At 41.4% G+C, this 27,970-nt stretch overlaps 2 protein-coding genes across 3 annotated transcripts in view; one reads left to right on the forward strand and one right to left on the reverse strand.

Annotated features, from left to right (window-relative positions):
- APEX2 (apurinic/apyrimidinic endodeoxyribonuclease 2) overlaps positions 1-27,970 on the reverse strand; it is a 48,453-nt gene that overhangs the window by 11,534 nt on the left and 8,949 nt on the right. The gene's annotated exons all lie outside the window — the stretch shown is intronic.
- Positions 766-27,964, forward strand: ALAS2 (5'-aminolevulinate synthase 2). Its single transcript, XM_086388527.1, has 11 exons — positions 766-828; positions 6,273-6,468; positions 7,125-7,247; positions 8,090-8,200; positions 10,501-10,723; positions 11,282-11,466; positions 14,041-14,220; positions 16,767-16,931; positions 17,478-17,746; positions 23,125-23,287; positions 27,683-27,964. The coding sequence occupies exons 2-11, from the start codon at positions 6,288-6,290 to the stop codon at positions 27,844-27,846; spliced, it is 1,764 nt and encodes a 587-aa protein (XP_086244653.1). The 5' UTR covers positions 766-828; positions 6,273-6,287; the 3' UTR covers positions 27,847-27,964.

Here is a 27,970-nt window from a genome sequence, read left to right on the forward strand (position 1 = left end):
TGTGTATGCATGCATGCTCAGTCGTGTCTGACTATTTGTGACCCCATGGACTGTAAGGCCACCAGTCTCCTCTGTCCATAGAATTCTCCAGGCAAGAATGCTGAAGCAGGTTGCTATTTCTTCCTCCAGAGGATCTTCTCAACCCAAGTATTGAACCTGCATCTCTTGCATCTTCTGCACTGGCAGGCAAGTTCTTTACCAGCTGAGCCACCAAGGAAGCCCCAGGGTCCTTATGAGGATGGCCTAAATTAACCCATGTAAAACAAAAAAACAACAACAAAAACACTTAACAAAGGCTTGGTGCATAGTAAGCATTCAATCAACATTAGCTGTTATTTCTTGGGACCAGGCACTGTGTTGTGTTTTCTGTACGTGATGTTATTGAACTGTTCCAATGACCTAGATATCACCTATGGAAGGTGACTGTTACAGAGCCCCTCCTTCTTGTACTACAGTGGTTTTGGAATTTTATTGCCCTCCTTTAATAGTTGAGGAAATCAAGGGTCAGAGGGATGGTTTTGCTCAAGGTACCCTAGCCATATAGGGATGGTTTAATTTCAAAACCAGGAAACTCATTTTACTACTCCAGAGGGAGAAGAAAAAGAAAATAAAGAGGGGATAGCTGGTACTGGGTGAGGGGAGAGGCAAGAGGGGACTACATTGAGTTTTATCTCTAACAAGGGCCTGAGATACCTTTGGGGCCAATGCAGGGCCAGGCCAGCAGAAGGCGGGGTGGGTGGAGCTGAGCCAAGGGAGAAGGGATAAAAACCAGGTCCTGACTCACAGCACCCAACCTGTCGTTCGTTCGTCCTCAGTGCAGGGCAACAGGTAAGTGTTGCTTTCAGCGTGGTGCCTTCTTTCTTGGTTTGCTTGCCCACCTCATGGCTGTATAGGCTGACCTTCTGACCTGACTAGATCTGGCTTTGTTTCTTAGAACCTATCCCTCTGTCATTTTCTTTCCCACACCCGATGTCTCTTCCTGTCTTTCCCTGTTTTCATCTTCCTTTTGTCAATTTTCCCTCTTGTTTCCCCTTCTTTGTTAGTTTACAAGATCACTCACTTTACTTCATCACTCTCTGACGCTCTAGTTTTCTCTTATTTTTCCTTTACTCTGGCTCCTTCTTGCTTGGCAGACAGCAGAGCTCAATGGATCAAAGTTTAGAGGGAAAGAGGTAGGGAGAGAAAACAGAGTTAATGTGGTGTGATGGGAATAATGAATTGAAGGGAGAGATTTGAAGGAATTGAGAGATGAATAATTACCAGAAATAAGGGGAGACAGTGGGAGAAGAATTCTGTGTCACTAAAAGGGCCCTATGCTGAAAGTCAATAGATTTGTTTTCTCACCCTAATTTACTGTGAGGCAAATCATTCACCCTTTGCAAAAGAGAGCTTGCCCTATGATTTCCACAACCTCATCTAAGTTTGATTTTGTGGTCTTCTAAATTTTTCTGTTTCTAAGAATTTCCTATTCTGATTCCAGGAATCTAAAATTCTCAGTGCTTCTTCTGTGATGGGGAGAGGGTACTAGGTAGGAAATTAAAGTCTGATGCTTCCAATTCTTGAAGAAAAGTGACCATATCCCTTCCAGACTTAACTGATTCTTTCAAAGCAGACTGCAAAGGGGACAGAAGGGTCAAGGAAAAAAGCAATGAATGGTTTCTGGCTCTCTGCTGGGGTAGATTTATGGTTAGCCCCTCTGATCTCTGGTACTATAGATTGGCTGCTGACACAAGAGAGGATTTTAAGGTTTAGGGAAGATCTAGTAATGCTGTATAACTTAGGCTCAAATTTCACCATTATCACTTTGAGTGAAAGCATTGCTCTAAGAAGACCCCAGCAAAGATTGGTGCTTAAGTTTTTAAATGATGGAATGAATGAATGAATGTTCATCAGTGTCTGTAATTCCACTTCAGTTAGAAATCTGTTCCTATGATAAAGGCATTGGTTACAGCTCAAAATCAAACGTCCTAGAAAGGGACTTGGATTAATAGGAGAGTGGATTAATGTGTGGAGTCAGGCTCTCAGTCAGGAAAATATGTAGTAATATTTTAATCATAGATCCATAGTGGTTAAGTTAGTAGGCTCTGGAACCAGATTGTGTGTGTGTGTGTGTGTGCACGCACATGTTCAGTCATGTCCAGCTTTTTGTGATCACATAGAGTAGCCCACCAGGCTCCTCTGTCCATGGAATTTTCCAGGCAAGAAAAACTGGAATTGGTTTCCATTTCCTTCTCCAGGGGATTTTCCCAACCCAGGGATCAAACCCACATCTCTTGCATCTCCTGCATTAGCAGGCAGATTCTTTACCACTGAGCCACCTGGGAAGCTCCCTGGAACCAGATTGACTAGGTTCAAATCCTGGTTCTACTACTTAGTAGCTCTGTGACATGGACAGGTTACTTAATCTTTTGGGGCCTCAGTTCCTCATCTTTGAAATAAAGTTGATATTAGTTTATACCTGACAGGATTGTCATGAGGATTAAATAAGTCAATGTATGTGAAGCATTTACAAAGGGGTCTGACACAGTGAGAACTCTGAGAGTGTTTGACTGTTAGAATCAGATGGAATCTATGGAGTTATCTAGTCCAATGTCTGTGGAAAAACTGAGGCCCAGAGGAGAAAAGTGCAGGGTTCAATTTTATATAGTAAATTATAACAGAATAAGGACAAGAATCAGGATTGAGACAAGAGCCAGCTTTCCAGACCTGTTCTGGTATATTTATGATTTTAATTCCCTTGGCTATACTTTCCTTTTCCCTATACAGAAAATGTGGAATCTAGGATCTAGGATCTCTAATCTAAGATCTATAAACTCTACAGCACCCTATTTTTCTTCAGTGAAGTCACCCCTTGATGTTATCATTTCCGCTCTAAAGCCAACCAGACCATCCTTCTTTTTCATGTGTTTTTTTTTTTTTTTTTCTTCTGTGAGTAGCCTGACGTGGCTTAGAGACCCTGGCTTAGAGAGCTCAGGCTTGAGCCCCCAGCACTGCCCTGGAGGCCAGGACTAGCCTGGTGTGCAGGTGTGCAGGCCTTGCTCTCCCAGCATGGGCCCTGCCCAGCCAGATCACCAATAAACCCTTAACCATACCTGCAAAAAAAAAAAAAATAGATAACACTTTTTCAGTATTTACTGTTGGATAGGTACTCTTCTATATAATTTATATAGATTATTTTACTACATCTTGACAACATCCCTGTGAATTCGAGTATTCTTGTTATTATCTACATTTTAAAGATATAAGATGTAGAGCGTAAGCATGACTTTTCTAATACCCCAGGGCTAGTGAGTAGTAGAGCAAGGATTCAAATGCAAGTAATCTAGCAGGCTGTGCTCTTAATACCCTTAATTGCCTAAAATACTTCTTTGATTAGATTTTACTCACTCCAATCTCAGGATAGGTAGTAAGATAGAATGGAAACAGAGCCCAAGGTAACTACACTACAAGATAACGGGTCATAAAGATGGACAGACAGAGTAAGACAGAACAAATTCCAGGAAAGGACCATCAGAACAGAGAAACTGGAACTGAAGCTTGAAAGAGCTTGATAATTCAACAAATTCCGAGAAGTAGACTATATTTCCCAGGTCTTGAGTATATATCATGGCTAAAAGCCTGTTAAAGGTGATGTGTGTATTGAACTTCTGCTTTTATTCTGGGGGTGGGATTCACCATCATCCCAAGGCAGGACTGGACTTTGCTTTCAATATTGGGGTATTTTCTTCACATTACATACCCCAAAGTGGTCATTATTGTCGTTAATGTTGGGGAAAGGAATTTGCAGGAGCCTGGGACCTGATCATCTCTTTTGCCTGCCTCTCCCTTGGCCATTCAACCCCCCTCACCACCAGCAGCCAGGGCAGCCCCAGCCAGATGCACAGACATGATTCTAGAAAGGAACTCCTTTTCTCCCCCACACCCTAGTCTCAGCTTGGGGAGTGGTCAGACCCAAAATGTGATAAACTCTGACAGCCTTATCTGTGGTCTGCAGGCTCAGCCCCAAGCACTTTAGCATTTGCAGGCAGGCAGGAGAAGGGAAACTCATATATCCAGATATGAGGGAGGCATCAAATTCAATTCATTACCTACCATATGAGGTAGACATAAATATCTTAAATTTGACTACTGATGAAAGTTGAGGCCCAAAGAGGGGAAGTAACTTTTCAAGTATGTCCAACAAGGAGTTAGAGAGCTGGAACTGAAATAAGAAAAGCTAACATTTTCTTTTAGAAATTTTCCCAAAATCTTAACATAGGTTTCATTTAGTCTTTTCAATACCACTTGGCCTTTCCCAATTTCAAGATCCATATACCCTACTCCATACACCAACTTATGCTCTTATGACAGCCTGTGAGAGTTGGAGGGAGGATACTCTGCAATGGAACAAGGGAAAGAGGTTGCTTTGTGAGTTAGGAGGAGGGCATTTGCTCTGTGAGATCTAGAAGGGAGGGGTTTTGCTCAGTAAGAGATGAAGGATATTGCCATATAACAACATGGCATGAGCTCCTCCTGTTCACTTGTCCCTCACAATATAAGGCCTTAAATAGTAGAGGTGTTATTGGGTTCTACTCAGTAGCTCTCCTGGTGGTGGCAGGCCCTTAGTCTTCAAACATTCCTCCATCTTTCCCCCATTTTCCAGTCCCATATTTTGGCTCACTCTCTGATGCTGGATGCTGTCCTTTTTCTTTTAATCTACTTCTCCCTTTTGTTATCTGTAGCTTTTTTTCTTTTTATATCTCTCATTCCTCCCTCATCCCAACCCCCAACCCACCTTAGCCACCTCTCTGTCTCTATCTTTTGATCTTGTCTCTACTCCCTTCCCCCTGTCACTCAGTCTCACTCTCGTCTCTCTCAGTAGGGTGGGCCAATTCCTCTTCCCCTAACCATTCTTTGTTCTTCTCCATCCCCACAGTCTCTGATAGAATTTCTCCTTTACCTTTGTGCTGATTGACTCTCTGTCCCTGTTGGATTCTCTCCTCTCCTGCTCTCAGTTTTCTGAGTCTTTGTATATTTCTGCATGCTTCTTGATTTTTGCCTCATATCCCTTTTTTGTCCTTCTGTCTATCTGTTTCTAACTCTACTTCTGCTCTGTTACTCAATGCCTCTCCTCTACCCTTTTCCTCTCCTCTCTTGTCTTCTCTTTCATTCTCTTTGCCTCATCTCAGTCTCTTTCCCTGCCTCCTTTATTTTCCATCATCCTCTTGTCCTCTGTTTTTTGGATCAGTCATCTTCTTCCTGTTCTTATCTCTACCTGTCCCCTTTCCTTCTGACTTTGATCTTTCTCTCTCCTGCAATTTCTATTGTTCTAACTCCAACACTACCATTGCACCTTTGTTTTCTATTACTTTCTGCCTTTTATCTTTCTTAACTTTTCATTTCTTATGACTCTTTCCATATTCTTTTCCCTCTGAATTCCTGCTCATTCATTAATATACTCCCAAATTCAATAAACATTTATTGAATAAATATTTAATAAATTCAATAAATACTTATTTAAATTCAATAAATATTTATTGAATAAATTTTAATAAAATATTCGATGAATATCTGTTTTAGCCTCTGCCTCTTTCATTCACAAATAGATGCTTCCCAGATCCCTTGGGGCTTGGCTTGTTTTCATCTACATCTCTATTTGTGCTTTTCCAAAATCCAGGAGTAAATCCAAAGATAGTAATATACCAGTCTGGTGGGACATGTACCCTTTCATTCTATTTCCTGAATCTACTTAAATTGGTACCTGTGGCCTCAAGCTTGTCTCTCTGGCTGGGCCTGCTCAGGAAAGACTCCTAGCCAAGCCTCAGGAGCCCTGGTCATTGGCATCTGTCTGCATTAGCAGGTTGAATCTTCATTTAGCTGAGGCCAATATTCTTTGAAAGAGTCTTAGCCTTAAGTGTTGATCAAAATGTTGGTGGGTTGTCAAGTCTTTTCCTGCCACACACAACATACTTCAGTGATCCTTACCATCACAGAGTAGGTCAGTAGCCAAGTCTAAAACAATCAGAATTCAGGCTTTCTCACCTCCAGTGGGAACTCATTTCTTTACCTCTTTGGTCTAATGATAAGTTTCCTATTTCTTCCTCTCAGATGCCCCATTGGTACATTTTTAAGATTGGGAAATTTCTTACCCTGAAATAACAGTAAAGACATTTCTGGGGAGGGGAGCAAGCATCAGGTGAGAAGCTAAAGGCAAAGTATCAAACATAAGAATGACTCTTGGCTTTTGGCCAGGCCTTCATAGTGGAATCTCATCTCTTTCATATCTTATGCAGAACTTCAGGCTCAAGATGGTGACAGCAGCCATGTTGCTACAGCGTTGCCCAGTGCTTATCCGGAGCCCCACAGGCCTCCTGGGCAAGACGATTAAGACTCACCAGTTCCTGTTTGGTATTGGACGTTGTCCCATTCTGGCCACCCAAGGACCAAGTTTTTCTCAAATCCACCTTAAGGCAACCAAGGCTGGAGGGGGTAAGAAGTCACTTCTGACAAATGGGGGAAAATGTCTGGGCCCTAGAGATAAGACTCCAAGTCATACTGGTCATCATTACCTAATAACTGGGAGGGTTCATGTGAAAAGTGTCAACGAAGAATAAGCTGGCCTAAAAATACACCTCACTTCTGACTTACGTCAGTATCTCTAAAAAGAGTCTCATTCTCATGCCCCTCACATTCTATATACTCCAGTCATGCTGAAACTACTTAAAATTGTCTGGATTATCATTTTAAGTTTCTATGTCTTTGCTCTTGTCAAATGACTCTGTCCCATTATCTTTTCCAGAGCATCTCAAACTCCTCATATAACACTTAACTTGGACACCATCTCTTCTATGAAGCCTGCCTAGACTTTCAGCCTGTCCAATTCCAATTCTGGGTCATGTCTCTTCCCTCTTCTAGCCCATGTCTTCCTTCCAATCCCAGCACTGTTCATAATGTGTCTTCAGTAATGTGCCATTCCCAACAACTTAGGAACTCCCTTAGCACAGGGACCAGATACATCCATCTTTGTGACTCTACCATAGCCTGAGATATAGCTTTTAATTATAGTACATCTCAGTGACCATTGTTAAATTTACAGCTAGAAACTTATAGCTAGAAATTCACTACCACTTACTCTCTTTGCATAGATTCTCCATCTTGGGCCAAGAGCCACTGTCCCTTCATGCTGTTGGAACTCCAGGATGGGAAGAGTAAAATTGTGCAAAAAGCAGCCCCAGAAGTCCAGGAAGATGTGAAGACTTTCAAGACAGGTTGGAGTTAACTTCCACCTCATCTAACATCTAACTTAATGCTTGATTTCATTTTATCATGGTCCTGAGCTAGGCTAATCCAAAGGCAACTGGTACAGATTCCATGATGGAAGTCCAGTCTTTTCTAGGAGAACCACAGTAGGCAATAGCTTAAACTGTGCACTGAAATTCACCCTCCCCAACACATATGCATACTTCTATAACTTTTAGCTATTAGTCTAAAATGAGCCCACTAGAGTGCTGCCTGCTCTCTCCCAAGTGACTAAATGGATTCCAACAGGCTGGGCTCCCACATATAAGCAACACTACTCTCTGACAGTCTGGATTTGCATGAAAGAGTAAGTTTTGGAAGTAGGTACATTCTTTAGATGAGTATTGAGGTCAGGTCAATTCAATTGGTACAAACCATTCAAGATAATCACACTTGAGAATTGGCTATACTGTCGACATCTTTCACAGAACTTTGTGGGATATAATTAAGAGTAAAATTTTCAAAATTGAATTCTAATGACTTTCAGAAAAGAAGAGTAAGGGACACTATCCTGCATCTACCTTCCAAGTGCAAGACTCCGCATTGCTGCTCCAGTTATCTTACCCAAGGGAAAGTCCTAGTGAAGAAAAGTGTAATTCACCTTATGGGTGGTTTCATGATATATAAGTCTCCACTTGGGAAATGAGAAAAAGCTTACTTTTCAAAATATTTCTTATCTGTGTACAAGGCTTCTCTACTTCCTAACCTTGAATTTATATATGTTGTATTGACTTTAAAGAGGACAGCACATGCTTTCTTTCCCTCCCCCCCCCCTCTTTTCATGGCCAATGGATCCCATACTCCCTCTCAGACTTGCCCACCTCTCTGGCCTCAACCAGCCTGAAGAAGACATTCTCCAGTCCCCAAGAGCCAGAGAAAAATTCGGAGAAGGTCACACACCTGATTCAGAACAACATGGCTGGTGAGTTTGCTGAGATGGAAGTCAAAGGGGTTGGAATATGGAAGGAATGTTGAAATGCTGTGCACTGACACAGCAGAGGAAATGGCAAAGAATCACTTTAGAGCCCAGGGGAGTCTGAGTTTAAATTTTAATGCTGGCACTTGCTGGATCTGCATGCTTTGGAAAGTAAGTCATTTCCTTGCAGTGAGATTTTAATACCTCAACAAGTTATTACAGGAAGAAAATAAAATTACACTTACAGAAGTGCCTCAAACTTGTTATGAAGCTTCATTAAATATTAGATGTATTCCTATCATTTTTTCTCCATGCTTCCCTCAGAAACACTCATCCTTCACAGAGAACTTTTCCCCTTGTCTTGTGTGTGTTTATAATAATTTTTCATAACAGAATTCATTTTATTTTCCCAATACAAAATGAATATAAAGAGGGAAATTTAAATCAGAGCTCCACCATCCACCATTAATTTTCTTCTTATATTTTTTCTAGATATTTCCCTATGACTAAACACACACATACAAAACTACACTTCCCTCCACATACATGTTTTTATTAGAAATGTGATCTCATTCCACCTTGAGTTTGCTGTTGTTCTTTGTTCATTTAACAATATGTCATGAGCATTATTCCATGTCCCTAAACATAGAGCTGCATAATAATTATAAATGATTGAAATGTGTTCTGTAGCATGAATGCAACATCATTTAATCAACCAAGCATCTTCATGTAATTATACCAATTTTTTGTGTGTATTCTTCCACTTTATATTGTATGTTGGTTTTACATACATATAAATGTAATAGATTGCTAATAGAACTTTCCACATAGGATAACATATCTCCACAAAGATAACATATAGTATTCTTAGACTATATATGGCTAAACTAGAAACTAGTTAGCTATTCCTCAATTGGCTTGCTTCCAGTTTTTTCTCTTACAAACAGTGGTGCAACAAACATCCTTGAATGTACCTCTTCATGTAGATAGGTAAATGTTTCTCTACAATAGACACTAAGAGGTGGAAATCTCAGGATGTGAAGGTGTACACATTTTCAATATTAATAAATATTGCCAATTGGTCCTCCAAAGTGGTGTACTAATTATCAAAAAGAATCCATATTCTCACACACTCTCCAGCACTTGATAGTATCAAAGTTTTAAATCTTTATCAAATTTGATCAGTGAAAACTTGTTTTTGTAGTTGACTTTCCCTGATTAAGCATCTTTTTACTACATTTGTTGAATGGTCTGGTTATATTCTTTGCCCACTTTTCTATTGGGTTAAAATTTTACATAGTAATTTTCAGAGTTTCCAAAACATAAATTCTGGATATCAAGTTTTATGCTAAACATGCTGCAAATATTTCCCCAGGTATGTCAGCATGTGCATTTTAAAAACTCTTGGTACATATTTCCAAACATCCCTACAGCAAAGATGTTACTAATGTACACTCCTACCATATAAGTTGCCATCTGTAACAATCATGATTTCTGTCTCGTGGATAGAGTTCTGGAGTTTAACAAGCCTAGTGGCATACATTATATTTCAATTCTAAAAATAAGGTTGCTCCATTTTGTAGTGGTTAAAGAATTAGGCTCTTCCTCATCTGTAAAATGGAGATGCTAATAGAACTTTCCACATAGGATTATTATAAAGAATAAATGAAATAATATCTATAAAGTTACTAAGAGAGGGTGTTACATGTAATAGGCACTTATTAAATGTTGGCTACAATAATAATATTTAAAATTATTATTCTTACTACTACTACTATATTACAATAGTCACAATAATAGTACTATGTGCCAGATATTAGCTTGGATGTATTACATTCTGTTTGTCATCAGATGGTCATAATTCTGTGATGAAGATATTATTAGTCCCATTTTATAGGTGAGAAAATTAAGACTAAGAGGATTCATGACTTGCCAATATTACACAACTAGGAAGTAGCAAAACTATGACTAGAACTAGACCCATCAACACTCTTTCCACTGAAACTTGAGGTGGTACTTCTGGAAGGAGGGTGCCATACTAACCTTGGGAAAAGAGATGAGGCCATGCAAGGGTTAGGAGCCCTGAGTGAATGTATAATAAGTGAATGAGTCAGTGAGTAAGCAAAGGGATGGTTGAATTAAATAGTAGAGCATTAATGTGACCCAGTAAGTTAATGACTGATCAAATAAATTAATAAATGGAAAGAGAACTGGAGAACTCCAAATCAATTGCATTAAATAAAATATTGACTAGCCAAGAAGTAATTTAAAATAAATTCTTTTCATCCCCATCTCTACTCCCACAGGAGACCATGTCTTTGGTTATGACCAGTTTTTTAGGGACAAAATCATGGAGAAGAAACAGGACCACACCTATCGTGTTTTCAAGACTGTGAATCGCTGGGCTGATGCATACCCCTTTGCTGAACACTTCTTTGAGGCATCTGTGGCCTCAAAGGATGTGTCTGTCTGGTGCAGTAATGACTACCTGGGCATGAGCCGGCACCCTCGGGTCTTGCAAGCCACACAGTGAGTAGTAGGGTCTGAGCCATGATGAGCCCACAGGGAGATATCCAGAGAAGAGCCAAAGCCACATATAGAAGGAAAAGGCAGAGCTGATGGTGGAAACCTGGGTTCCACCCAACACCCCTTTTGTCTCAAGGTCTTTCAACAAATCTAATCCTTGGACAGGAACTAAGTCAACAAGCCTAGTTATCCAAACTCTTTGGTGTCCAGTGCTACAAAGGAGAGGATGAGAAATCGGACAAGTTGCACTCTCCATGAGTTCTTACTCTGGCTACAGAATAAGTATTACCAGAGATGGTATTCAACCTTCTCTAAAAGATCTTCCAAGCTAATCAAGACCAATCTAGCTTCTCCTTCTCTCCCTGAGTGCTTTCAGCCTAAGAAGGAAGGTCCATTTCTCCCCATTGCCCCTATACCGACCTCTACTTTGTCATATAGGACACAACTCATAGAGAATCACTAAGTTAATATTGACCCCTATCAAGGAAGAGAAATCTACACAGTTTCTCAGTATCTGACAAGAGTTTCTTCTCCTTGCTTCCCCTGTTTTCTCCTGGCCAGAGAGATCCTGCAGCGCCATGGAGCTGGAGCTGGTGGCACCCGCAACATCTCGGGTACCAGTAAGTTCCATGTCGAGCTGGAGCAAGAGCTGGCTGAGCTGCACCAGAAGGACTCAGCCCTGCTCTTCTCTTCCTGCTTTGTGGCCAATGACTCCACTCTCTTCACCTTGGCCAAGATCTTGCCAGGTAAGCCCAGAGCCAAAACTTTGTTCAGGGCTAGTATCCTGCATCCAGGCTTACTGTCTCCATCAGCCCTTCCCTGTCTTCTGAGTTCACTTGCTCCCATTGCTCTTTGTTCTTACCCACCCTGCATACCCTCAACACTGTATGACTGTATCCTAACCTCACTGAAGGGTAACATCACAAATTTGTCGTTTCCCAACTCAGTTGCACTCAACACTTATAAATAGTCCTTTTATATCCCTATATCAGCTTTTTCAAACTTTCTTTCCCCTTCTAAAACCTGTGGCTATCTCCTCCTTCACTCTTAGCAAATAATCTCACATCTTACAACACAAATAAAACAGAAGCCACCAAACAGGAGGTCCTTTAACTTATAGCCCCTAAACCCACAAATTCACCTCACTGCTCATCTACCCTTTTTCATTCTCTCTCCTGCCTAAAGCTAATCTCTTCACTTGTACACCAGATCTCATCTGAATCCCATCTTCCCATTCTCCCATCCTCTAACCAGTAGCATCCTCAACTCATGTGCCTATCAATTCTTCCATCACAGCCCAATCCCAGATAAATGCAACTCTCCACCTTCTCTATGTCAATACTGGTATTACATAATTACTTAGATGGGAGCCACTAATAATTCATGGTCCCCAAGCTCTACTGTCTTCTATTCTTTCTGGCAATCCTGTTTCCATAGTCAGCCCTCCAAGTCTCCAAGGAAATTTTGCCAAACCCCATTCTCGCCAAGGAAATTTTGCCAAACCCCATTCTCTTCAGCTCTCTTACACCTCCACCTCACCTCCACTCACAGCAGATTACTTTGTCTCCTACCACACAGAAAACAGAAGACCCTAGGCAGCAATGTCCTCAACTTCTTGCCTCAAACTACCTATAAACTCATGAGCATTCTCACATGGCCTCTTTTCATTCCTTATCTCCTATCACAGTAGAAGAGGTGCCATTTTTCTTGTTGACTAATTCTTACATTGGCACTCTGTGTGTCCTCTACCTCATCAGGAATCTTGATCTATGAGTTCCCTCTCTCCCTCATGTATCTTTAGCCTCTCCTGCTCTTTAAACATGTTGAAGTCTCTTGCATCTCAAAAAAAATTTTTTTTCCTCTTCACTCTCTAGTTACTCCCATTCTGTCCCCTCCTTATAACAGGCAAACTGCTTGAGAAAAGTCTCCACACTTGCTACACATTTCCTCACTTCTTGAAAAAATTTCAGCACACTATAAACATCTCTACTGCTTCTTAGAAACTTTCTTCAAGACCACACATAACCCCAACTCAAGCCAATATCTTTGGAAATGTCTTCAGTAAACTCCTTCAGCCATTAGAATTCAACTTCTTTTCATTTCTTCTGCCACCATCCTAAGACCAGCATCATTTTCCTGACTTTACCTTTGCCTTCCTACAACATATTATTCACAAGAACCAGATGATATTTTAAAAATAAAAGCCTATCTTTGTTATTCCTCTGCCCTTTAATAGATTCCCACTTCCCTTCTCTTTATCATGCCTTCTAAAGCCTTCAATAATCTGGCCTCTATCTACCTCTTCAAATTCATCTTTTGACACCTCTCCTCACATTCTTTCATTCAGTAATATACTAATTCACATATTCATTCACTCACTTAAAATTCAGTAATTCTGTTTTTTTTTTTTTTAATCCGTTCATTAAAAAAGGTTTGCTTAACATCTCCTGTACACTTAGCCTTAATCTGGGTATCAGAAACAGAAAGATAAAAAGCTGTGATCCCTGCTCCCAAGAAACTTCCAGTCTACTTATCTTTCATAGCAGGTTCTCCAGGAAGTCATGCCTGATTTCCACAGGTAGAAGTGATCCCTTACTCTAATATAAGGCCACAGTTCCTTGATGTCAGTGCAGGTTCAGGGGCCCAGGAATCAATTCCATCCACCAATTTCCCATCTCTACTTGTTCTCCCACTATTGTCCAGTAAAAAGCCCTGGATTCCTCAGGTCCTAGACAAAAGTCTCCCCTTCTTTAGACTTAGCTTCCTCACTTGTACATTAAAGTGACTAGATTCCATGGTCACCAATTGCCTTTCTAGCTCTGACTTGTTATAAGGTTATGATTCAAATTGTGAAAGTCTAAGTATCTACCCTGTAATTATAAGCAGAGGTATACTATCTGGAAAAGGTGAGGTTTCATCTAAATCAGGAAGAATATATCATCAGTCCAAGTTAGCAAACATTCCCTCCGACAAATTCCTTTCTAAGGCTTAATCTTGGTGTCTGGGAATAGGAACGTAAGCCCTATTCTCAGGAAACTCTAGAGCATTCTTGGGAAATTTAAATTTCTTCCACCCCAAGAATCAAAGTCCAAGCCAGGGTTAAAATGCCTGGAGAGAAGAGTGTAGGGGTCAGAATTTCAGGGCAGAGGAGTTCTTCCAAGAGAGGAAGAGGTGTTACAAAGGCTTCCGGAGGAGGGAGAAGCTGAGCAGAGGCTTCATATGGAGGAAAAGATTAGCTCTTTGCTCCTGCCAAGTCAGTCTTGAAGTTGAAATGTGAATACTTGGATAGAAGCTTAAGCATTATGCATCTGGTTCTTCAGGGTGTGAGATTTACTCAGATGCAGGCAACCATGCTTCCATGATCCAAGGTATCCGCAACAGTGGAGCAGCTAAGTTTGTCTTCAGGCACAATGATCCTGACCACCTGAAGAAACTTCTAAAGAAGTCCAACCCTGAGACACCCAAAATCGTGGCCTTCGAGACTGTTCACTCCATGGATGGTAAGTGTATGTGTGAGTGTATGTTTACTAACATTGGTCTCACAAAAACTATGATGATAATGATAATAGCTAACATTTATAGAATGCTTATTATGTACCAAGCAAAATTATTAGTATTTCACATGTATTAATTCACTTAATCTTCACAACAATTCTGAGGTAAATGTTATTATGAGGAAAACTGAGACACCAAGAAGTGAACTGACTTGCCCAAGGTCACATAGACAGTAAATGCCAAAGGATGGAGAGAGCTATTATACTGATTTCAAAGGTTAAGAAACTGAAGTGCAGAGAGAGTACCCAAATTACCTTGGCTGGCTCAGTAAACTGGTGCCAAAGTGTATATCTGAACCCTAGGATGTATGAGTCCAATTCCTTCATACAATGCTCCTTCCATTAGAAATGATGTGCAGATCAATCATCCCAGTGTCTGGTTCCTGCAGCATAAATTTTCACAAACCAGTTCCTGGGAGATTTTTTAGGGTCCAATATGTAGCACTGGAATCAAAACAGGTTTTCAAGTCAGATCTTGGTTCAAATCCTACCTTTAGCACTTACCAGCTCAGTGACCTTGAGTAACTCTTTAACTCTCTAAACTTCAACTTTCCTCAAGGTAAAATATCTGATCAAAAGAGATGATGGAAGACATTCTATTTATCATGATCTAAGTAGAAATAAATCACCTTTATCATCCTACCTCTTTCCTTTCCCTAACTGAAACAATGCTCAAATCATTGTATTGCTGTCCCTCTTAGGCAGAAATCATCTATTTTAGGCATAATCTTCTGGGTTTATTAAAGCAAAGAGATCCTCAATTCATTTTAATCTGTGATTAAATGATTAAATGATTAATTTTAATCAAATCATTTTAATTCATTTTCCAAGTGAAACAAAGGAGAGTCCACTGTACTCTCAGATTTAGCCAGTGTAAGTGCCATCACATCAAGTAATGGTGATGCACAAGCTTTTGAACCAAACTATCCATGTTCAAATCCCAGCATTACAACTTACTAGCTTGGACAAGTTTCTTAATTGCTGTGTGTCAATTGCCTTATCTTTAAAAATTGAGATGATAATTAATGGAGTAGCTGAGAATATTTAAGTGAGTGAATATATATAAAAACTTATTGTCATGCCCTTGTCCACATTTCTACAACCAGCAATCATCATATTTCTACCACTGAGACTACTTTAAATCATTATTTCTGTAGTGAAAACCAGAAATAATGAATGTTAGGACCATTCTACTTCCTTACATTTGCAAATGAATGGTTCTTTATTTAGTGAATGGTGGAAACCCTGCTGAAACTGTCAATTTAGGGCTGAATTCCTCTCATTGAAATGATGTTTGAACCATTACACTGTCCTCTTAGTCTTGGACTCCAACTCTTGTGGTTTTCTCCCCTCCTATTGTCCCACCAGTGGCTCACAAACTTTAATCCTAGCCTGGAGTCCCTGTTCCCACATGAAGAAGTTTCTGTTGTATTCCACTTCCCTGCACCATTAGTTTCCAGGAATGGGGAATGACAGATGTATGGGTTCTTGTATATGTAGAGTGGTCACAATATCTATGCATGAAATTCACAGACATTTGAAGACCTTATAAACAATTATCAGCATAGAATAACAGGGGAAAATGGTAAATCTGCATGGAAAATGTACAGGAACATACAGATTACTTCTATTTCACTTTCATTCAATACATTGAGCCTGAGTCTATGGGAGGGTACCCTCAGGTAACAAAACTGACAGGTTGAGAAAAAAAATATTTCCCACAGAGACAGAAAAGATAGAGGCACAAAAAAACTCAGAAAGAGACAGAGATACAGAGAAAAAAGTCTAAAGTCAGAAAGGTAGACATGAAGGGATACAAACAATAAGAGAGAACAGAAGTGAGAGAGGAAGGTGAGTGAGGGAAGGAGGGATATAGACACTAACAAAGAGACAGAGGAAGTGGGGAGAGGAGAGAGGAAAAACAAAGACAGAGATAGAAAATAGAGACACAGAAACAAATTTGGAAATAGTCATAAAAAGAGACTGGCAAAAAGTCATAAACACAGAAATATGGAAGACCAGTGAAAAAATTGACACAGCTGACAACAACACTTGGCAGACAGGGTGAGTGAGATCTGAAAACATTAACCTGGAGCAAAAGGAGAATTTTTTTTAATTTATTTAAACAAAGGCATCATATAGGCTAGTGCCAATACTTGATGGAAATACACAGACTTGTGGTGGGGCGGGGGCGGGGAGGCAGAGAGAGGCTGGCAAATAGCATAAGCAAGAGGACAGATATCATCAGAATGAAGTAAAAATAGAAAGAAAAGTAAGCCTTAATCACAGGCTGGGGAAAATGCACACATACACAACTTGGGTGGGAGTAGGGTGAACTCAGTCGACACATATGAAGAAGTCTGGCATAGCCCCAACTACGGGTGCACACCCTCCTCCTTTCCCAACCTATAGTTGATATGCGCCACAAATTCCATGCTGGAGATGGAGCTGGAGAAGGGTTATGATCTACCTCTATTCATGGCTTTGCTCAGGTGCCATCTGTCCCCTTGAGGAATTGTGTGATGTGGCCCACCAGTATGGGGCTCTGACCTTCGTGGATGAAGTTCATGCTGTAGGACTGTATGGGTCCCGGGGTGCTGGGATTGGGGAGCGTGATGGAATTATGCACAAGATTGACATCATCTCTGGAACTCTTGGTAAGTGAGTCCCTTGGGTTACCCTTATATACAATCCAGAAAGGAAGTCCCTAGAAGAACTTTTTCTTCCTCCTCCACAAAGTTGCAAAGGCTATTTGGGTAGAATTTATGACCCAGGCTATAGAACATTTGGATTCTCTCCTCCCACTCCCATATCACTGCAAAATTGCTGACAAAGTCTGGGAGGATTTTTTGAGAAGACCCCTGAGCTGGGCCAAATTACTAAGTTCAATTCATTGGGTGGAGTTGTGGATCAAAACTCCTTCCCCATCCCAGTTCCAAGCTCCATTTAGCTCTACTTTTGGATCTAACCAGTTGAAGGTCCCCACCCAGCTCCCGCATATCTAGTCATTACACATGGCAGGGCTTACAAGTCCTACCTCAAAGCAGCATAACTATCAGCTCTGTCTGCTTGTCACAGACAAGAAAGATGATAAGGGAGTCTGGAGCTCCAGCTTCTAGTGTACTGCCTTGAGTTACCCTGTTCCTCAGGGGGCTGATAATAGGATCTGTGCATAACCTCCTCATTCTCCTCCTTGTCTCCAGGCAAAGCCTTTGGCTGTGTGGGTGGCTACATTGCCAGCACCCGTGACTTGGTGGACATGGTACGTTCCTATGCTGCTGGCTTCATCTTCACCACTTCACTGCCTCCCATGGTGCTCTCTGGGGCTCTGGAATCCGTGCGACTGCTCAAAGGAGAGGAGGGCCAAGCCCTGAGGAGGGCCCACCAACGCAATGTCAAGCACATGCGTCAGCTACTAATGGACAGGGGCCTTCCTGTCATTCCATGCCCCAGCCACATCATCCCCATTCGGGTGAGAGTCCCACATTCCCCATTGCCTTCTCCACCATCTCTCCTGGGAGTCTTCCCACAACCAGCAAACTGAAACCTGTTCCTGTCAGCTGTTTCCTTGTTAACCAACCTCCTTATCATCAGTTTTCTTTCCCTTTTGGAAAATTATCAGTCATTCTGGATTAACTAGTCTTTTTTTTTTAACATTAGTTATTATCTCATGCTTAGTAGACTGTACTGTTCCTTGGGCTAATGCAGTGTTCCTTTGAAAGACTACTTTTGCAAATATGTTTAATTAACCCAGTGACAACACTCCAGAAGTCACTTGGGGTTTTATCTTCTTACTCAGAACTACCCTAAACATAGCTAGGTATGCTTCTTCTGCAAACAGATTCAAGACAAGGTCCCTAGAAGCACTTCTACCCCCTTTAATTTTTAAATTGAAGTATAGTTGACTTGGGGCTTTTCTGGTAGCTCAGCTGGTAAAAAAGCTACCTCCACTGCAGGAGACCCCAGTTCGATTGCTGGGTCTGGAAGTTCCCCTAAAGAAGGGATAAGCTACCCACTTCAGCATTCTTGGGCTTCCCTGGTGGCTTAGATGGTAAAGAATCTGGGTGCAATGAGGGAGACCTGGGTTCAGTCCCTGAATTGGGAAGATGCCCTGGAGGAGGGGGCATGGCAACCCACTCCAGTATTGTTGCATGGAGAATCCCAATGGGCAGAGGAGCCTGGCGGGCTACAGCCCATGGGGTCATAAATAACTGGACAAAACTGAGCTAATAAGCACAGCATAGCATATAGTTGACTTACAATATTGTGTTAGTTTCAAGTGTACAGAAAAGTGATTCAGTTACATATTTTTTTTCAGATTATTTTCCATTAATTCACTGTGTTATATAGTAAATCCTTGTTGCTTATCTATTTTATGGGTAGTAACTTTTATCTGTTAATCCCATCAGTTCAGTTCAGTTCAGTCACTCAGTAGTGCCTCTTTGCTATTCCATGGACTGCAGCACGCCAGGCTTCCCTATCCATCACCAACTCCTGGAGCTTACTCAAACTCACGTCCATTGAGTGGTGATGCCATCCAACCATCTCATCCTCAGTCATCCGCTTTTGCTCCCACCTTTAATCTTTCCCAGCATCAGAGTCTTTTCAATAGACTCAGTTCTTCGCATCAGGTGGCCAAAGTATTGGAGTTTCAGGTTCAGCATCAGTTCTTCCAATGAATATTCAGGACTGATTTCCTCTAGGATGGCCTGGTCGGATCTCCTTGCTGCCCAAAGGACTCTCAAGAGTCTTCCCCAACACCACAGTTTGAAAGCATCAATTCTTTGGCATTCAGCTTTCTTTATAGTCCAACTCTCACATTCATTCATGACTACTGGAAAAACCAAAGCTTTGACTAGACGCACCTTTATTGGCAAAGTGATCTCTCTGCTTTTTAACATGCTGCCTAGGTTGGTCACAGCTTTTCTTCCAAGGAGCAAGTATCTTTTAATTTCATGGCTACAGTCACCATCTGCAGCGATTTTGGAGCCCCCAAAAATAAAGTTTGTCACTGTTTCCATTGTTTCCCCATCTATTTGCCATAAAGTCATGGGACCAGATGCTAAGATCTTAGTTTTATGAAAGTTGAGTTTTAAACCAAATTTTTCACTCTCCTCTTTCACTTCCATCAAGAGGCTCTTTAGTTCTTTTTTGTTTTCTGCCATAAGGGTGGTGCCATCTGCATATCTGAGGTGACTGATATTTCTCCTGGCAATCTTGATTCCAGCTTGTTCTTCATCCAGCCCAGCATTTATACAGCCTTGACTTACTCCTTTCCTGATTTGGAGCCAATCTGTTGTTCCATGTCCAGATCTAACTGTTGCTTCTTGACCTGCATACAGATTTCTCAGAAGGCAGGTCAGGTAATCTGCTTTTCCCATCTCTTAAATAATTTTCCACAGTTTATTGTGATCCACACAGTCAAAGGCTTTGGTGTAATCAATAAAGCAGAAGAAGATGTTTTTCTGGAACTGTCTCACTTTTTCAATGATCCAACAGATGTTGGCAATTTGATCTCTGGTTTCTCTGCCTTTTCTAAATCCAGCTTGAAAATCTAGAAGTTTATGGTTCACGTACTGTTGAAGCCTTGCTTGAATAACTTTGAGCATTACGTTTTTAGTGTGTGAGTTAAGTGCAATTGTGCAGTAGTTTGAGGATTCTTTGGCAATGCTTTTTTGGGGGATTGGAATGAAAACTGACATTTTCCAGTCCTGTGGCCACTGCTGAGTTTTCCAAATTTGCTGACATATTGAGTGCAGCAGTTTCACAGCATCATCTTTTAGGATTTGAAATAGCTCGACTGGAATTCCATCACCTCCACTAGCGTTGTTCATAGTGATGCATCCTAAGGCCCACTTGACTTCACATTCCAGGATGTCTGGCTCCAGGAGAGTGATCTGGGTTGTGAAGTGATTATCTGAGTTGTGAGGATCTTTTTTGTATAGTTCTGTATATTCTTGCCACCTCTTCTTAATGTCTTCTGCTTCTGTTAGGTCCATACCACTTCTGTCCTTTGTTGTGCCCATCTTTGCATAAAAGAGTCCCTTGATAGCTCTAATTTTCTTGAAAAGATCTCTAGTTTTTCACATTCTATTGTTTTCCTCTATTTCTTTGCATTGATCACTGAAGAAGCCTTTTTTAATCTCTCCTTGCTCTTCTTTGGAACTCTTCATTCAAATGGGTATATCTTTCCTTTTCTCCTTTGCCTTTCACATCTCTTCGTTTCACAGCTATTTGTAAGGCTTCCTCAGACAACCATTTTGCCTGTTTGAATTTCTTTTTCTTGGGGATGGTCTTGATCCCTGTCTCCTGTACAATGTCATGAACTTCCATCCATAGTTCTTCAGGCACTCTGTCTATCATATCTAATCCTTTGAATCTATTTCTCACCTCCAATGTATAATTGTAAGGGATTTGATTTAGGTCATACTTGAATGGTCTAGTGGTTTTCCCCACTTTCTTCCATATAAGTCTGAATTTGGCAATAAGGAGTTCATGATCTGAGCCACAGTCAGCTCCTGGTCTTGTTTTTGCTGCCTGCATAGAGCTTCTCCATCTTTGCCTGCAAACAATATAATCAATCTGATTTCGCTGTTGACCATCTGGTGATGTCCGTGTGTAGAGTCTTCTCTTGTGTTGTTGGAAGAGTGTGTTTGCTATGACCAGTGTGTTCTCTTGGCAAAACTCTATTAGCCTTTGCCGTGCTTCAATCTGTCCTCCAAGGCCAAATTTGCCTGTTACTCCATGTGTATTTTGACTTCCTACTTTTGCATTCCAGTCCCCTATAATGAAAATGACAACTTTTTTGGGTGTTCATTCTAGGTCTTGTGGTCTTCATAGAACCATTCAACTTCAGCTTCTTCAGCATTACTGGTTGGGGCATAGACTTGGATTACTGTGATACTGAATGCTTTGCATTGGAAATGAACAGAGATCATTCTGTTGTTTTGGGGATTGCATTCAAGTACTGAATTTTGGGCTTTTTTGTTGACTATGATGGCTACTCCATTTCTTCTAAGGGATTCTTGCCCACAGTAGTAGATATAATGGTCATCTGAGTTAAATTCACCCATTTAGTTTTAGTCCATTTTAGTTCGCTGATTCCTAAAATGTTGATGTTCACTCTTGTCATCTCCTGTTTGACCACTTCCAATTTGCCTTGATTCATGGACCTAACATTCCCGGTTCCTATGCAATGTTGTTGTTTACAGCGTTCGACTTTACTTCCATCACCAGTCACATCCACAACTGGGTGTTGTTTTCGCTTTGGCTCCATCTCTTCATTCTTTCTGGAGTTGTTTCTCCACTGATCTCCAGTAGCATAATTGGGCACCTACCGACCTGGGAAGTTTATCTTTCAGTGCCCTATCTTTTTGCCTTTTCCTACTGTTCATGGGGTTTTCAAGGCAAAAAAACTGAAGTGGTTTGCCATTCCCTTCTCCAGTAGACCATGTTTTGTCAGAACTCTCCGCAATGACACGTACGTCTTGGGTGGCCCTACACAGCATGGCTCATGGTTTCATTGAGTTAGACAATGCTGTGATCCATGTGATCAGATTGGTTAATTTTCTGTGAGTTTGGTTTTCATGCTGTCTGCCCTCTGATGGAGAAGTATAAGCTTATGGAAGCTTCCTGATGGGACAGACTGACTGAGGGGGAAATGGAGTCTTGTTCTGATGGGTGGGGCCATGCTCAGTAAATCTTTAATCCAATTTTCTGTTAATTGGCAGGGCTGTGTTCCCTCCCTATCATTCACATACTCCTAATTTATCCCTCCCTTATACCTCATTGTTGTTGTTTAGTCACAAAGTCATGTCTAACCAACTCTTGTGACCCCATGGACCATAGACTGCCATAGACTTCTCTATCCATGGGATTTCTCAGGCAAGAATACTGGAGTGGGTTGTTATTTCCTTCTCCAGGGAATCTTCCCAACCCAGTGATCAAACCCAAGTCTCCTGTATTAGCAGGCAGATTCTTTATGACTGAGCCACCTGGGAAGCCCCTCTTTCCCCTTAGGCATCCATAAGTTTATTTTCTATGAGTATGTTTCTGTTTTGGTTATAGATTCATTTGTATTATTTTTTAAGATTCCACATATAAGTGATATATTTGTCTTTCTCTGTCTGACTCACTTCACTTAGTATAATATTCACTAGGTCCATCCATGTTTCCACAAATGAAAATATTTCACTTCTTTGTGGCTAATATTCAATTTTATGCATGTATGCACATATGTATGGAGAAGGCAATGGCACCCCACTCCAGTACTCTTGCCTGGAAAATCCCATGGATGGAGAAGCCTGGTAGGCTGCAGTCCATGGGGTCGCTAAGAGTCAGACACGACTGAGAGACTTCACTTTCACTTTTCACTTTTATGCATTGGAGAAGGAAATGGCAACCACTCCAGTGTTCTTGCCTGGAGAATCCCAGGGACGGGGTAGCCTGGTGGGCTGCCATCTATGGAGTCGCAGAGTCGGACATGACTGAAGCGACTTAGCAGCAGCAGCAGCAGCACATATGTATATGTGTGTGTGTGTATACACACATACACACCCCACATGTTCTTAAACCAATTATGTGTTGATGGGAACTTGAGTTGTTTCCATGTCTTGGCTATTGTAAGTAGAGTTGTGAACATTGGGATGCATGTATCTTAAGTCAGATTGCTGCCACTGAGAAACTCCTTGATAAGAGATTCTAGACTTGCCACTGACTAAGACGCTTATGAAAATATATGCCCCCAAGTTCAGTGGAGTTCCTTGATCTGATTCCCTCCACCTACTTAATAGAGCTAGCAATAGTGGGGTCAGGGGAGCAGATACTGACAAGCTTTTCTCCTGGGTCCAGGTGGGTGATGCAGTGCTGAACACCAGGATCTGTGATCTCCTGCTCTCCAAGTATGGCATCTATGTGCAGGCCATCAACTACCCAACTGTCCCCCGGGGTGAGGAGCTGCTGCGCTTGGCACCCTCCCCCCACCACAGCCCTCAGATGATGGAAGACTTTGTGGGTAAGTCCTCAACATGGGGACACCTATTCCCTGGTGGCTCAGAGGTTAAAGCATCTGCCTCCAATGTGGGAGACCTGGGTTCGATCCCTGGGTCAGGAAGATCCCCTGGAGAAGGAAATGGCAACCCATTCCAGTATTCTTGCTTGGAGAATCTCATGGATGGAGAAGCCTGGTAGGCTACAGTCCACGGGGTCGCAAAGAGTCGGACACAACTGAGCGACTTCTCTTTCCTTTCTTTTCTTTCCTTTCCTTTCCTCAACATGGGTGTCTACAGCACTCTTCTTTCCTTCAGCCTCATTATCTTAAGAAGACAATGGATGCCGTTCAGTTTAAAAATATATTTCTGAAACATCTATTATGTGCTAGACCCTATACTGGGGTCATAAATGAATAAGAAACAGTTCCTGTACTCATAGGGCTTCAGTTTGGTTGAGGAGACCATAGCAGACTCAAACAATGACTTCAAGGAGTGACTGAAGTTCAACAGAGAGAATGCATGGGGGAGTTGTAGGAGCAGAAGAGGGGCCTGGCTTCAGGACAGGCTTCTTAGTGGAGGTGACAACCTGAGCTGAGTCTTGCAAAGGGGTGTGGTATTGGACCAAGAGAAGAAAGAGGATGCAGAAGAGATATTCCCAGTAGAAGCAAGAGCATGGAGAAAGACAAGTAAGAGAATCAGAAGTAGGCTTGGACATATCAAGAACAAGCAAATATTACTGGAATGTAGGAAAGTAAGAATGGAATAAGGTAGGGGAGTGTTTACCTATGAATCTGCAAAGACAACACACAGTTTGGAGGCTTGTAGAACTGAATAGCTTGGGTTTTATCCTTAAGGTGCCCAATTCACCTGAAGTTTACTGGATTCCTTCTGGGTACAGGGCCAGCATAGAGCAGGTTCTTATTCTAGGTCTGTTGGGTGAAAGACACATAGGCAGTTGATGGCATAGCAAAGGAGACAGATATAAACACGGGTGGTACTGGTCCAGTGTGGTGAGCTCCAGTACTCTGGGAGCTAAAAGGAGAGTGTTCATTTATGGCTAGAGAAGGTAAGAAGGGTGAAATTAAGTAGGCTTCATAGGTAAGGAAATCCTTCTGCTGTACCTTGAAGTACCTGTGGTATGGTGTAAGAAGGATATTTCAGAACAAGGGAATTTGATAAGCATAGACCTAGAGATAGGAAAGCAGAGGGCATACATTAGCTACAGCATTTTGTTTGTCTGGAGCATAGGCAGAATGAGAGTACTAGGAAAACAAGACAGGTAGACGCCATACATTCATTCATTTAAAAGCATCAAATAATGCTAGCCAACACTTATTAAGTATTTACCATGTGTGAAGAACTGTTCTAAATACTTTACATGTATTAACTCATCTAATCCTCATGGGGTAGACATGGTATTATTAGCATTTCCATTTTATATATATAGAAACTGAGGTATCAAAACATATAAAAAACTGGTCCAAAGTGACATAGCCACTAGGTTTGAACTGGAGAATCTGCATCTACCTCCATGCTCATACCACTAGGTCTCATGCCACATACCATCTCTGAGCTAATGATCTAGACTTCTGGACCTCTTGCTCAGCCTTCTTTGTGCTAGGCTTCAATTATAGAGCTTTTAGTATTCTCAGTTCTCTAAATGTCCACTTATGCTGGGCTTTTGCAGGAAAGAAATATGAGAGGCATTCACCATGACTCCACCAGTCAGCCCTTCAAAGTTATAGCCAACCCATCATGAAATCTTGCAAATGTTCTCTACAATCTCTCTCAAATCTCATTTCTCCATTGCTACTTTTTAAATCCATGTCAATGTGATTTCTTCCTAACTAATTTTCCTGCTTTTCTCTAATCCTTTATCCATACTGACCATCAGAGGGATTTTTCTAAAAATCTGATCATATAGCTCCCTAGTTTAAATCTCTTCATAGTTCCCTACTGTCTAGACTAGAGCAGTGGTCTCCAAGGTGAGGTATGCAAGATCATCCATAGGGTAAGGGGATTTATTAGAATTGTATATTTACTTTTTGTCTTAAAAAATAGGAAATTAAGCATTACCTATACTGATCTCTAATATATAGACTGACAATTATATATGTATGTATTATATAAAAAATACATACATTGGAGGTAGGTATTAGAACTTTTGTACTAATAAGATGTATAGCCCCCAAACTGGAGACACTGGCCTGGAGAATAGTCAAACCTCCTTGGCATAGCATTCAATGCCTTCAACATGGTGATCTCTATGCTTTCTCTTCTTCCCCACATTCATTTTATTTCTCCAGCTACTCTGAATGACTTACAGTTCCCTTACTTAGCTCTAGCCTCTTACCCCTGGGATTTTGTTAATGATGCTTCCTTCTGAGTGGAATGCCTTCCTTCATCCCTTACTCTGACTTACCTCTTTTCATCTTCTAGATGTAATCAGGCATCTTTCATTCATTCTTTCAACACATAGTTATCAAGTACCTACTGTGTGCTAGATACTGTTCCAGGTGCTGGGGATTCAGTACTAAACAAAACAGATACAAAATCTCTATCCTTCTGGAGCTTACATACTAGTAGGAGATAATAGAAAAAGGAACACTTAAAAATAAGTGCAAATTAAATAGCATGGTAATTCTAAGCATTTATGGGGGAAAATATAGCAGGAAAAAGGGGATAGAAAGTGCTGGGGGCGGGTACATGGGCTAGCTTGGAGAGGAAGGTTGAAGCCTTAAATAGAGTGCTATGTGTAGAGACCACCAAAGTGACACTTGAGCAAAGATATAAAGGAAGTGAAGGAGTCAGCTGGGAAGAAATCTAAGAAAAGAGCATCCCAGGCAGAGAGAACACCCTAAAACAGGTAAGACCCTAACACAGCAGTATTCCTCTTGTATTTGAATAAGTAGATGAGTATGGATGGAATGGTGTGAATTAGAGGGAAAGAGAGAGAAAAGTGAGGAGGAGCAATATGGACCAGACGGTGTAGGGTACTGCAGGCCACTGGAAGGGTTATGGCTTTAACTCTGAAAGTGAAAGAAAAGTGAAGTCGCTCAGTCATGTCCAACTCTTTGCGACCCCATGGACTGTAGCCTACCACGCTCCTCCGTCCATGGGATTTTCCAGGCAAGAGTACTGGAGTAGGTTGCCATTTCCTTCTCCAGAGGATCTTCCTGACCCAGGGATCGAACCCGGGTCTCCCACATTGTAGGCAGACGCTTTACTGTCTGAGCCACCAGGGAACTCTGAAATAGAAAGCCTTCAGAAGGATTTAAGCAGATGAGTAACATATCTGAATCTGATTCAGGCTTCAAGAGTTTCTCTGACTTCTATGTTGAGAATAGACTGAAAGAGTGGGAGCAGGGAGATCCATTAGGGGGCTATTGTGATATTCCAGATTAAGAAATAATGGTGACAAAAGAAGGGATTAAAACTCCCAAGCCATTGGATGTCACATAGCAAATAATTTGCTTTTTAATAAAAAATCTTCAGAATTAAAAAATGAAAAACAAATGATGGTGGCTCAGACCTGAGGATAGCATTGGTGGTAAGAAGTGGTCAGATTTTGAAGGTAGAACCAATGGTTTTTGCTAATAGACTGGATGTGTCATAGGAGAGAAAGAGAAAAATAAAGGATAGCTCAAATATTTTTGTACTGAGCAACTGGCATTGCCACCAACTGAGATGGTTAACGCTGAAAGTAAGGTAGACTTGGTGGAGGGTAGGGAGATCAGTATTACTGCTCAGTTGTGCTCATGTTAAGTTACAGATGCCTATTAGATATCCAGGTGAAGATACAGAAAGGTGGATATACAAGTCTAGAATTCAGGAAAGAGCTTTGGGCTAGATATGAAAATTTCAGAATCACCAGCATATACATGGTTTTTAAAGCCATGAAACTAGATGAGATCACACAGGGAGTAAGCATGAAAAAAGAGCCAGGGACAGAACCCTGGGACACAGCTGAGGTACTTCTGGCAGAGAGATCAGATTCTGTCCTCTGGGCTCCCCACTCCCTCTAGGAAAAACCCCTGCCCCAGGCTCCCAGGTGACAATACTGATGACACTGTGTGTTTACTGTCAGTGTCATCTTCCTCACCAGGCTGAGTTTCCAAGTAGATGGATTCACTTCTTGAGTTACACCATGTCATGTACTTACGAAGTGGTTCAGGCCAGGCCAGTACAGCTTCAAATTATGTCACATGAGTGCTTCTCAAACTTTTATATATCACAGCACCCATACACAAATGGTAATATTCACATCACACAAAGGAGCAAACTAACGAGGCTATTTCTAGTTCTGAGATATCTCAAAGGGTTGAGGGGATCAATATCTTTGCACATCTGTAATGTGGCACAGGGATTAAGACATACTCTAACCAATTATTTCCCTCCCTTCCCCTCATCACCTTCAGAGAAGCTGCTAGAAGCCTGGACTGAGGTGGGACTCCCCCTCCAGGATATATCTATAGCTGCCTGCAATTTCTGCCGCCGTCCTGTACACTTCGAGCTCATGAGTGAGTGGGAACGTTCCTACTTTGGGAACATGGGGCCCCAGTATGTCACCACTTATGCCTAAGAAACCAGCTGCTTTGGATCCCCACTCCACCTGCACTTCACTTGAAGCTGGGCTGCCTCCTGTCCTCTGCTTTGTGTGCCTTTAGCTGACTTGAGACTGAAAATAAAGAGCAAAGTGTAGCATT

The sequence above is a fragment of the Bos grunniens genome, chromosome X (assembly GCF_055505025.1).
Source record: "Bos grunniens cultivar Pamir isolate PY7600 chromosome X, Bosgru_T2T1.0, whole genome shotgun sequence".
Classification (NCBI taxonomy): Eukaryota; Metazoa; Chordata; class Mammalia; order Artiodactyla; family Bovidae; genus Bos; species Bos grunniens.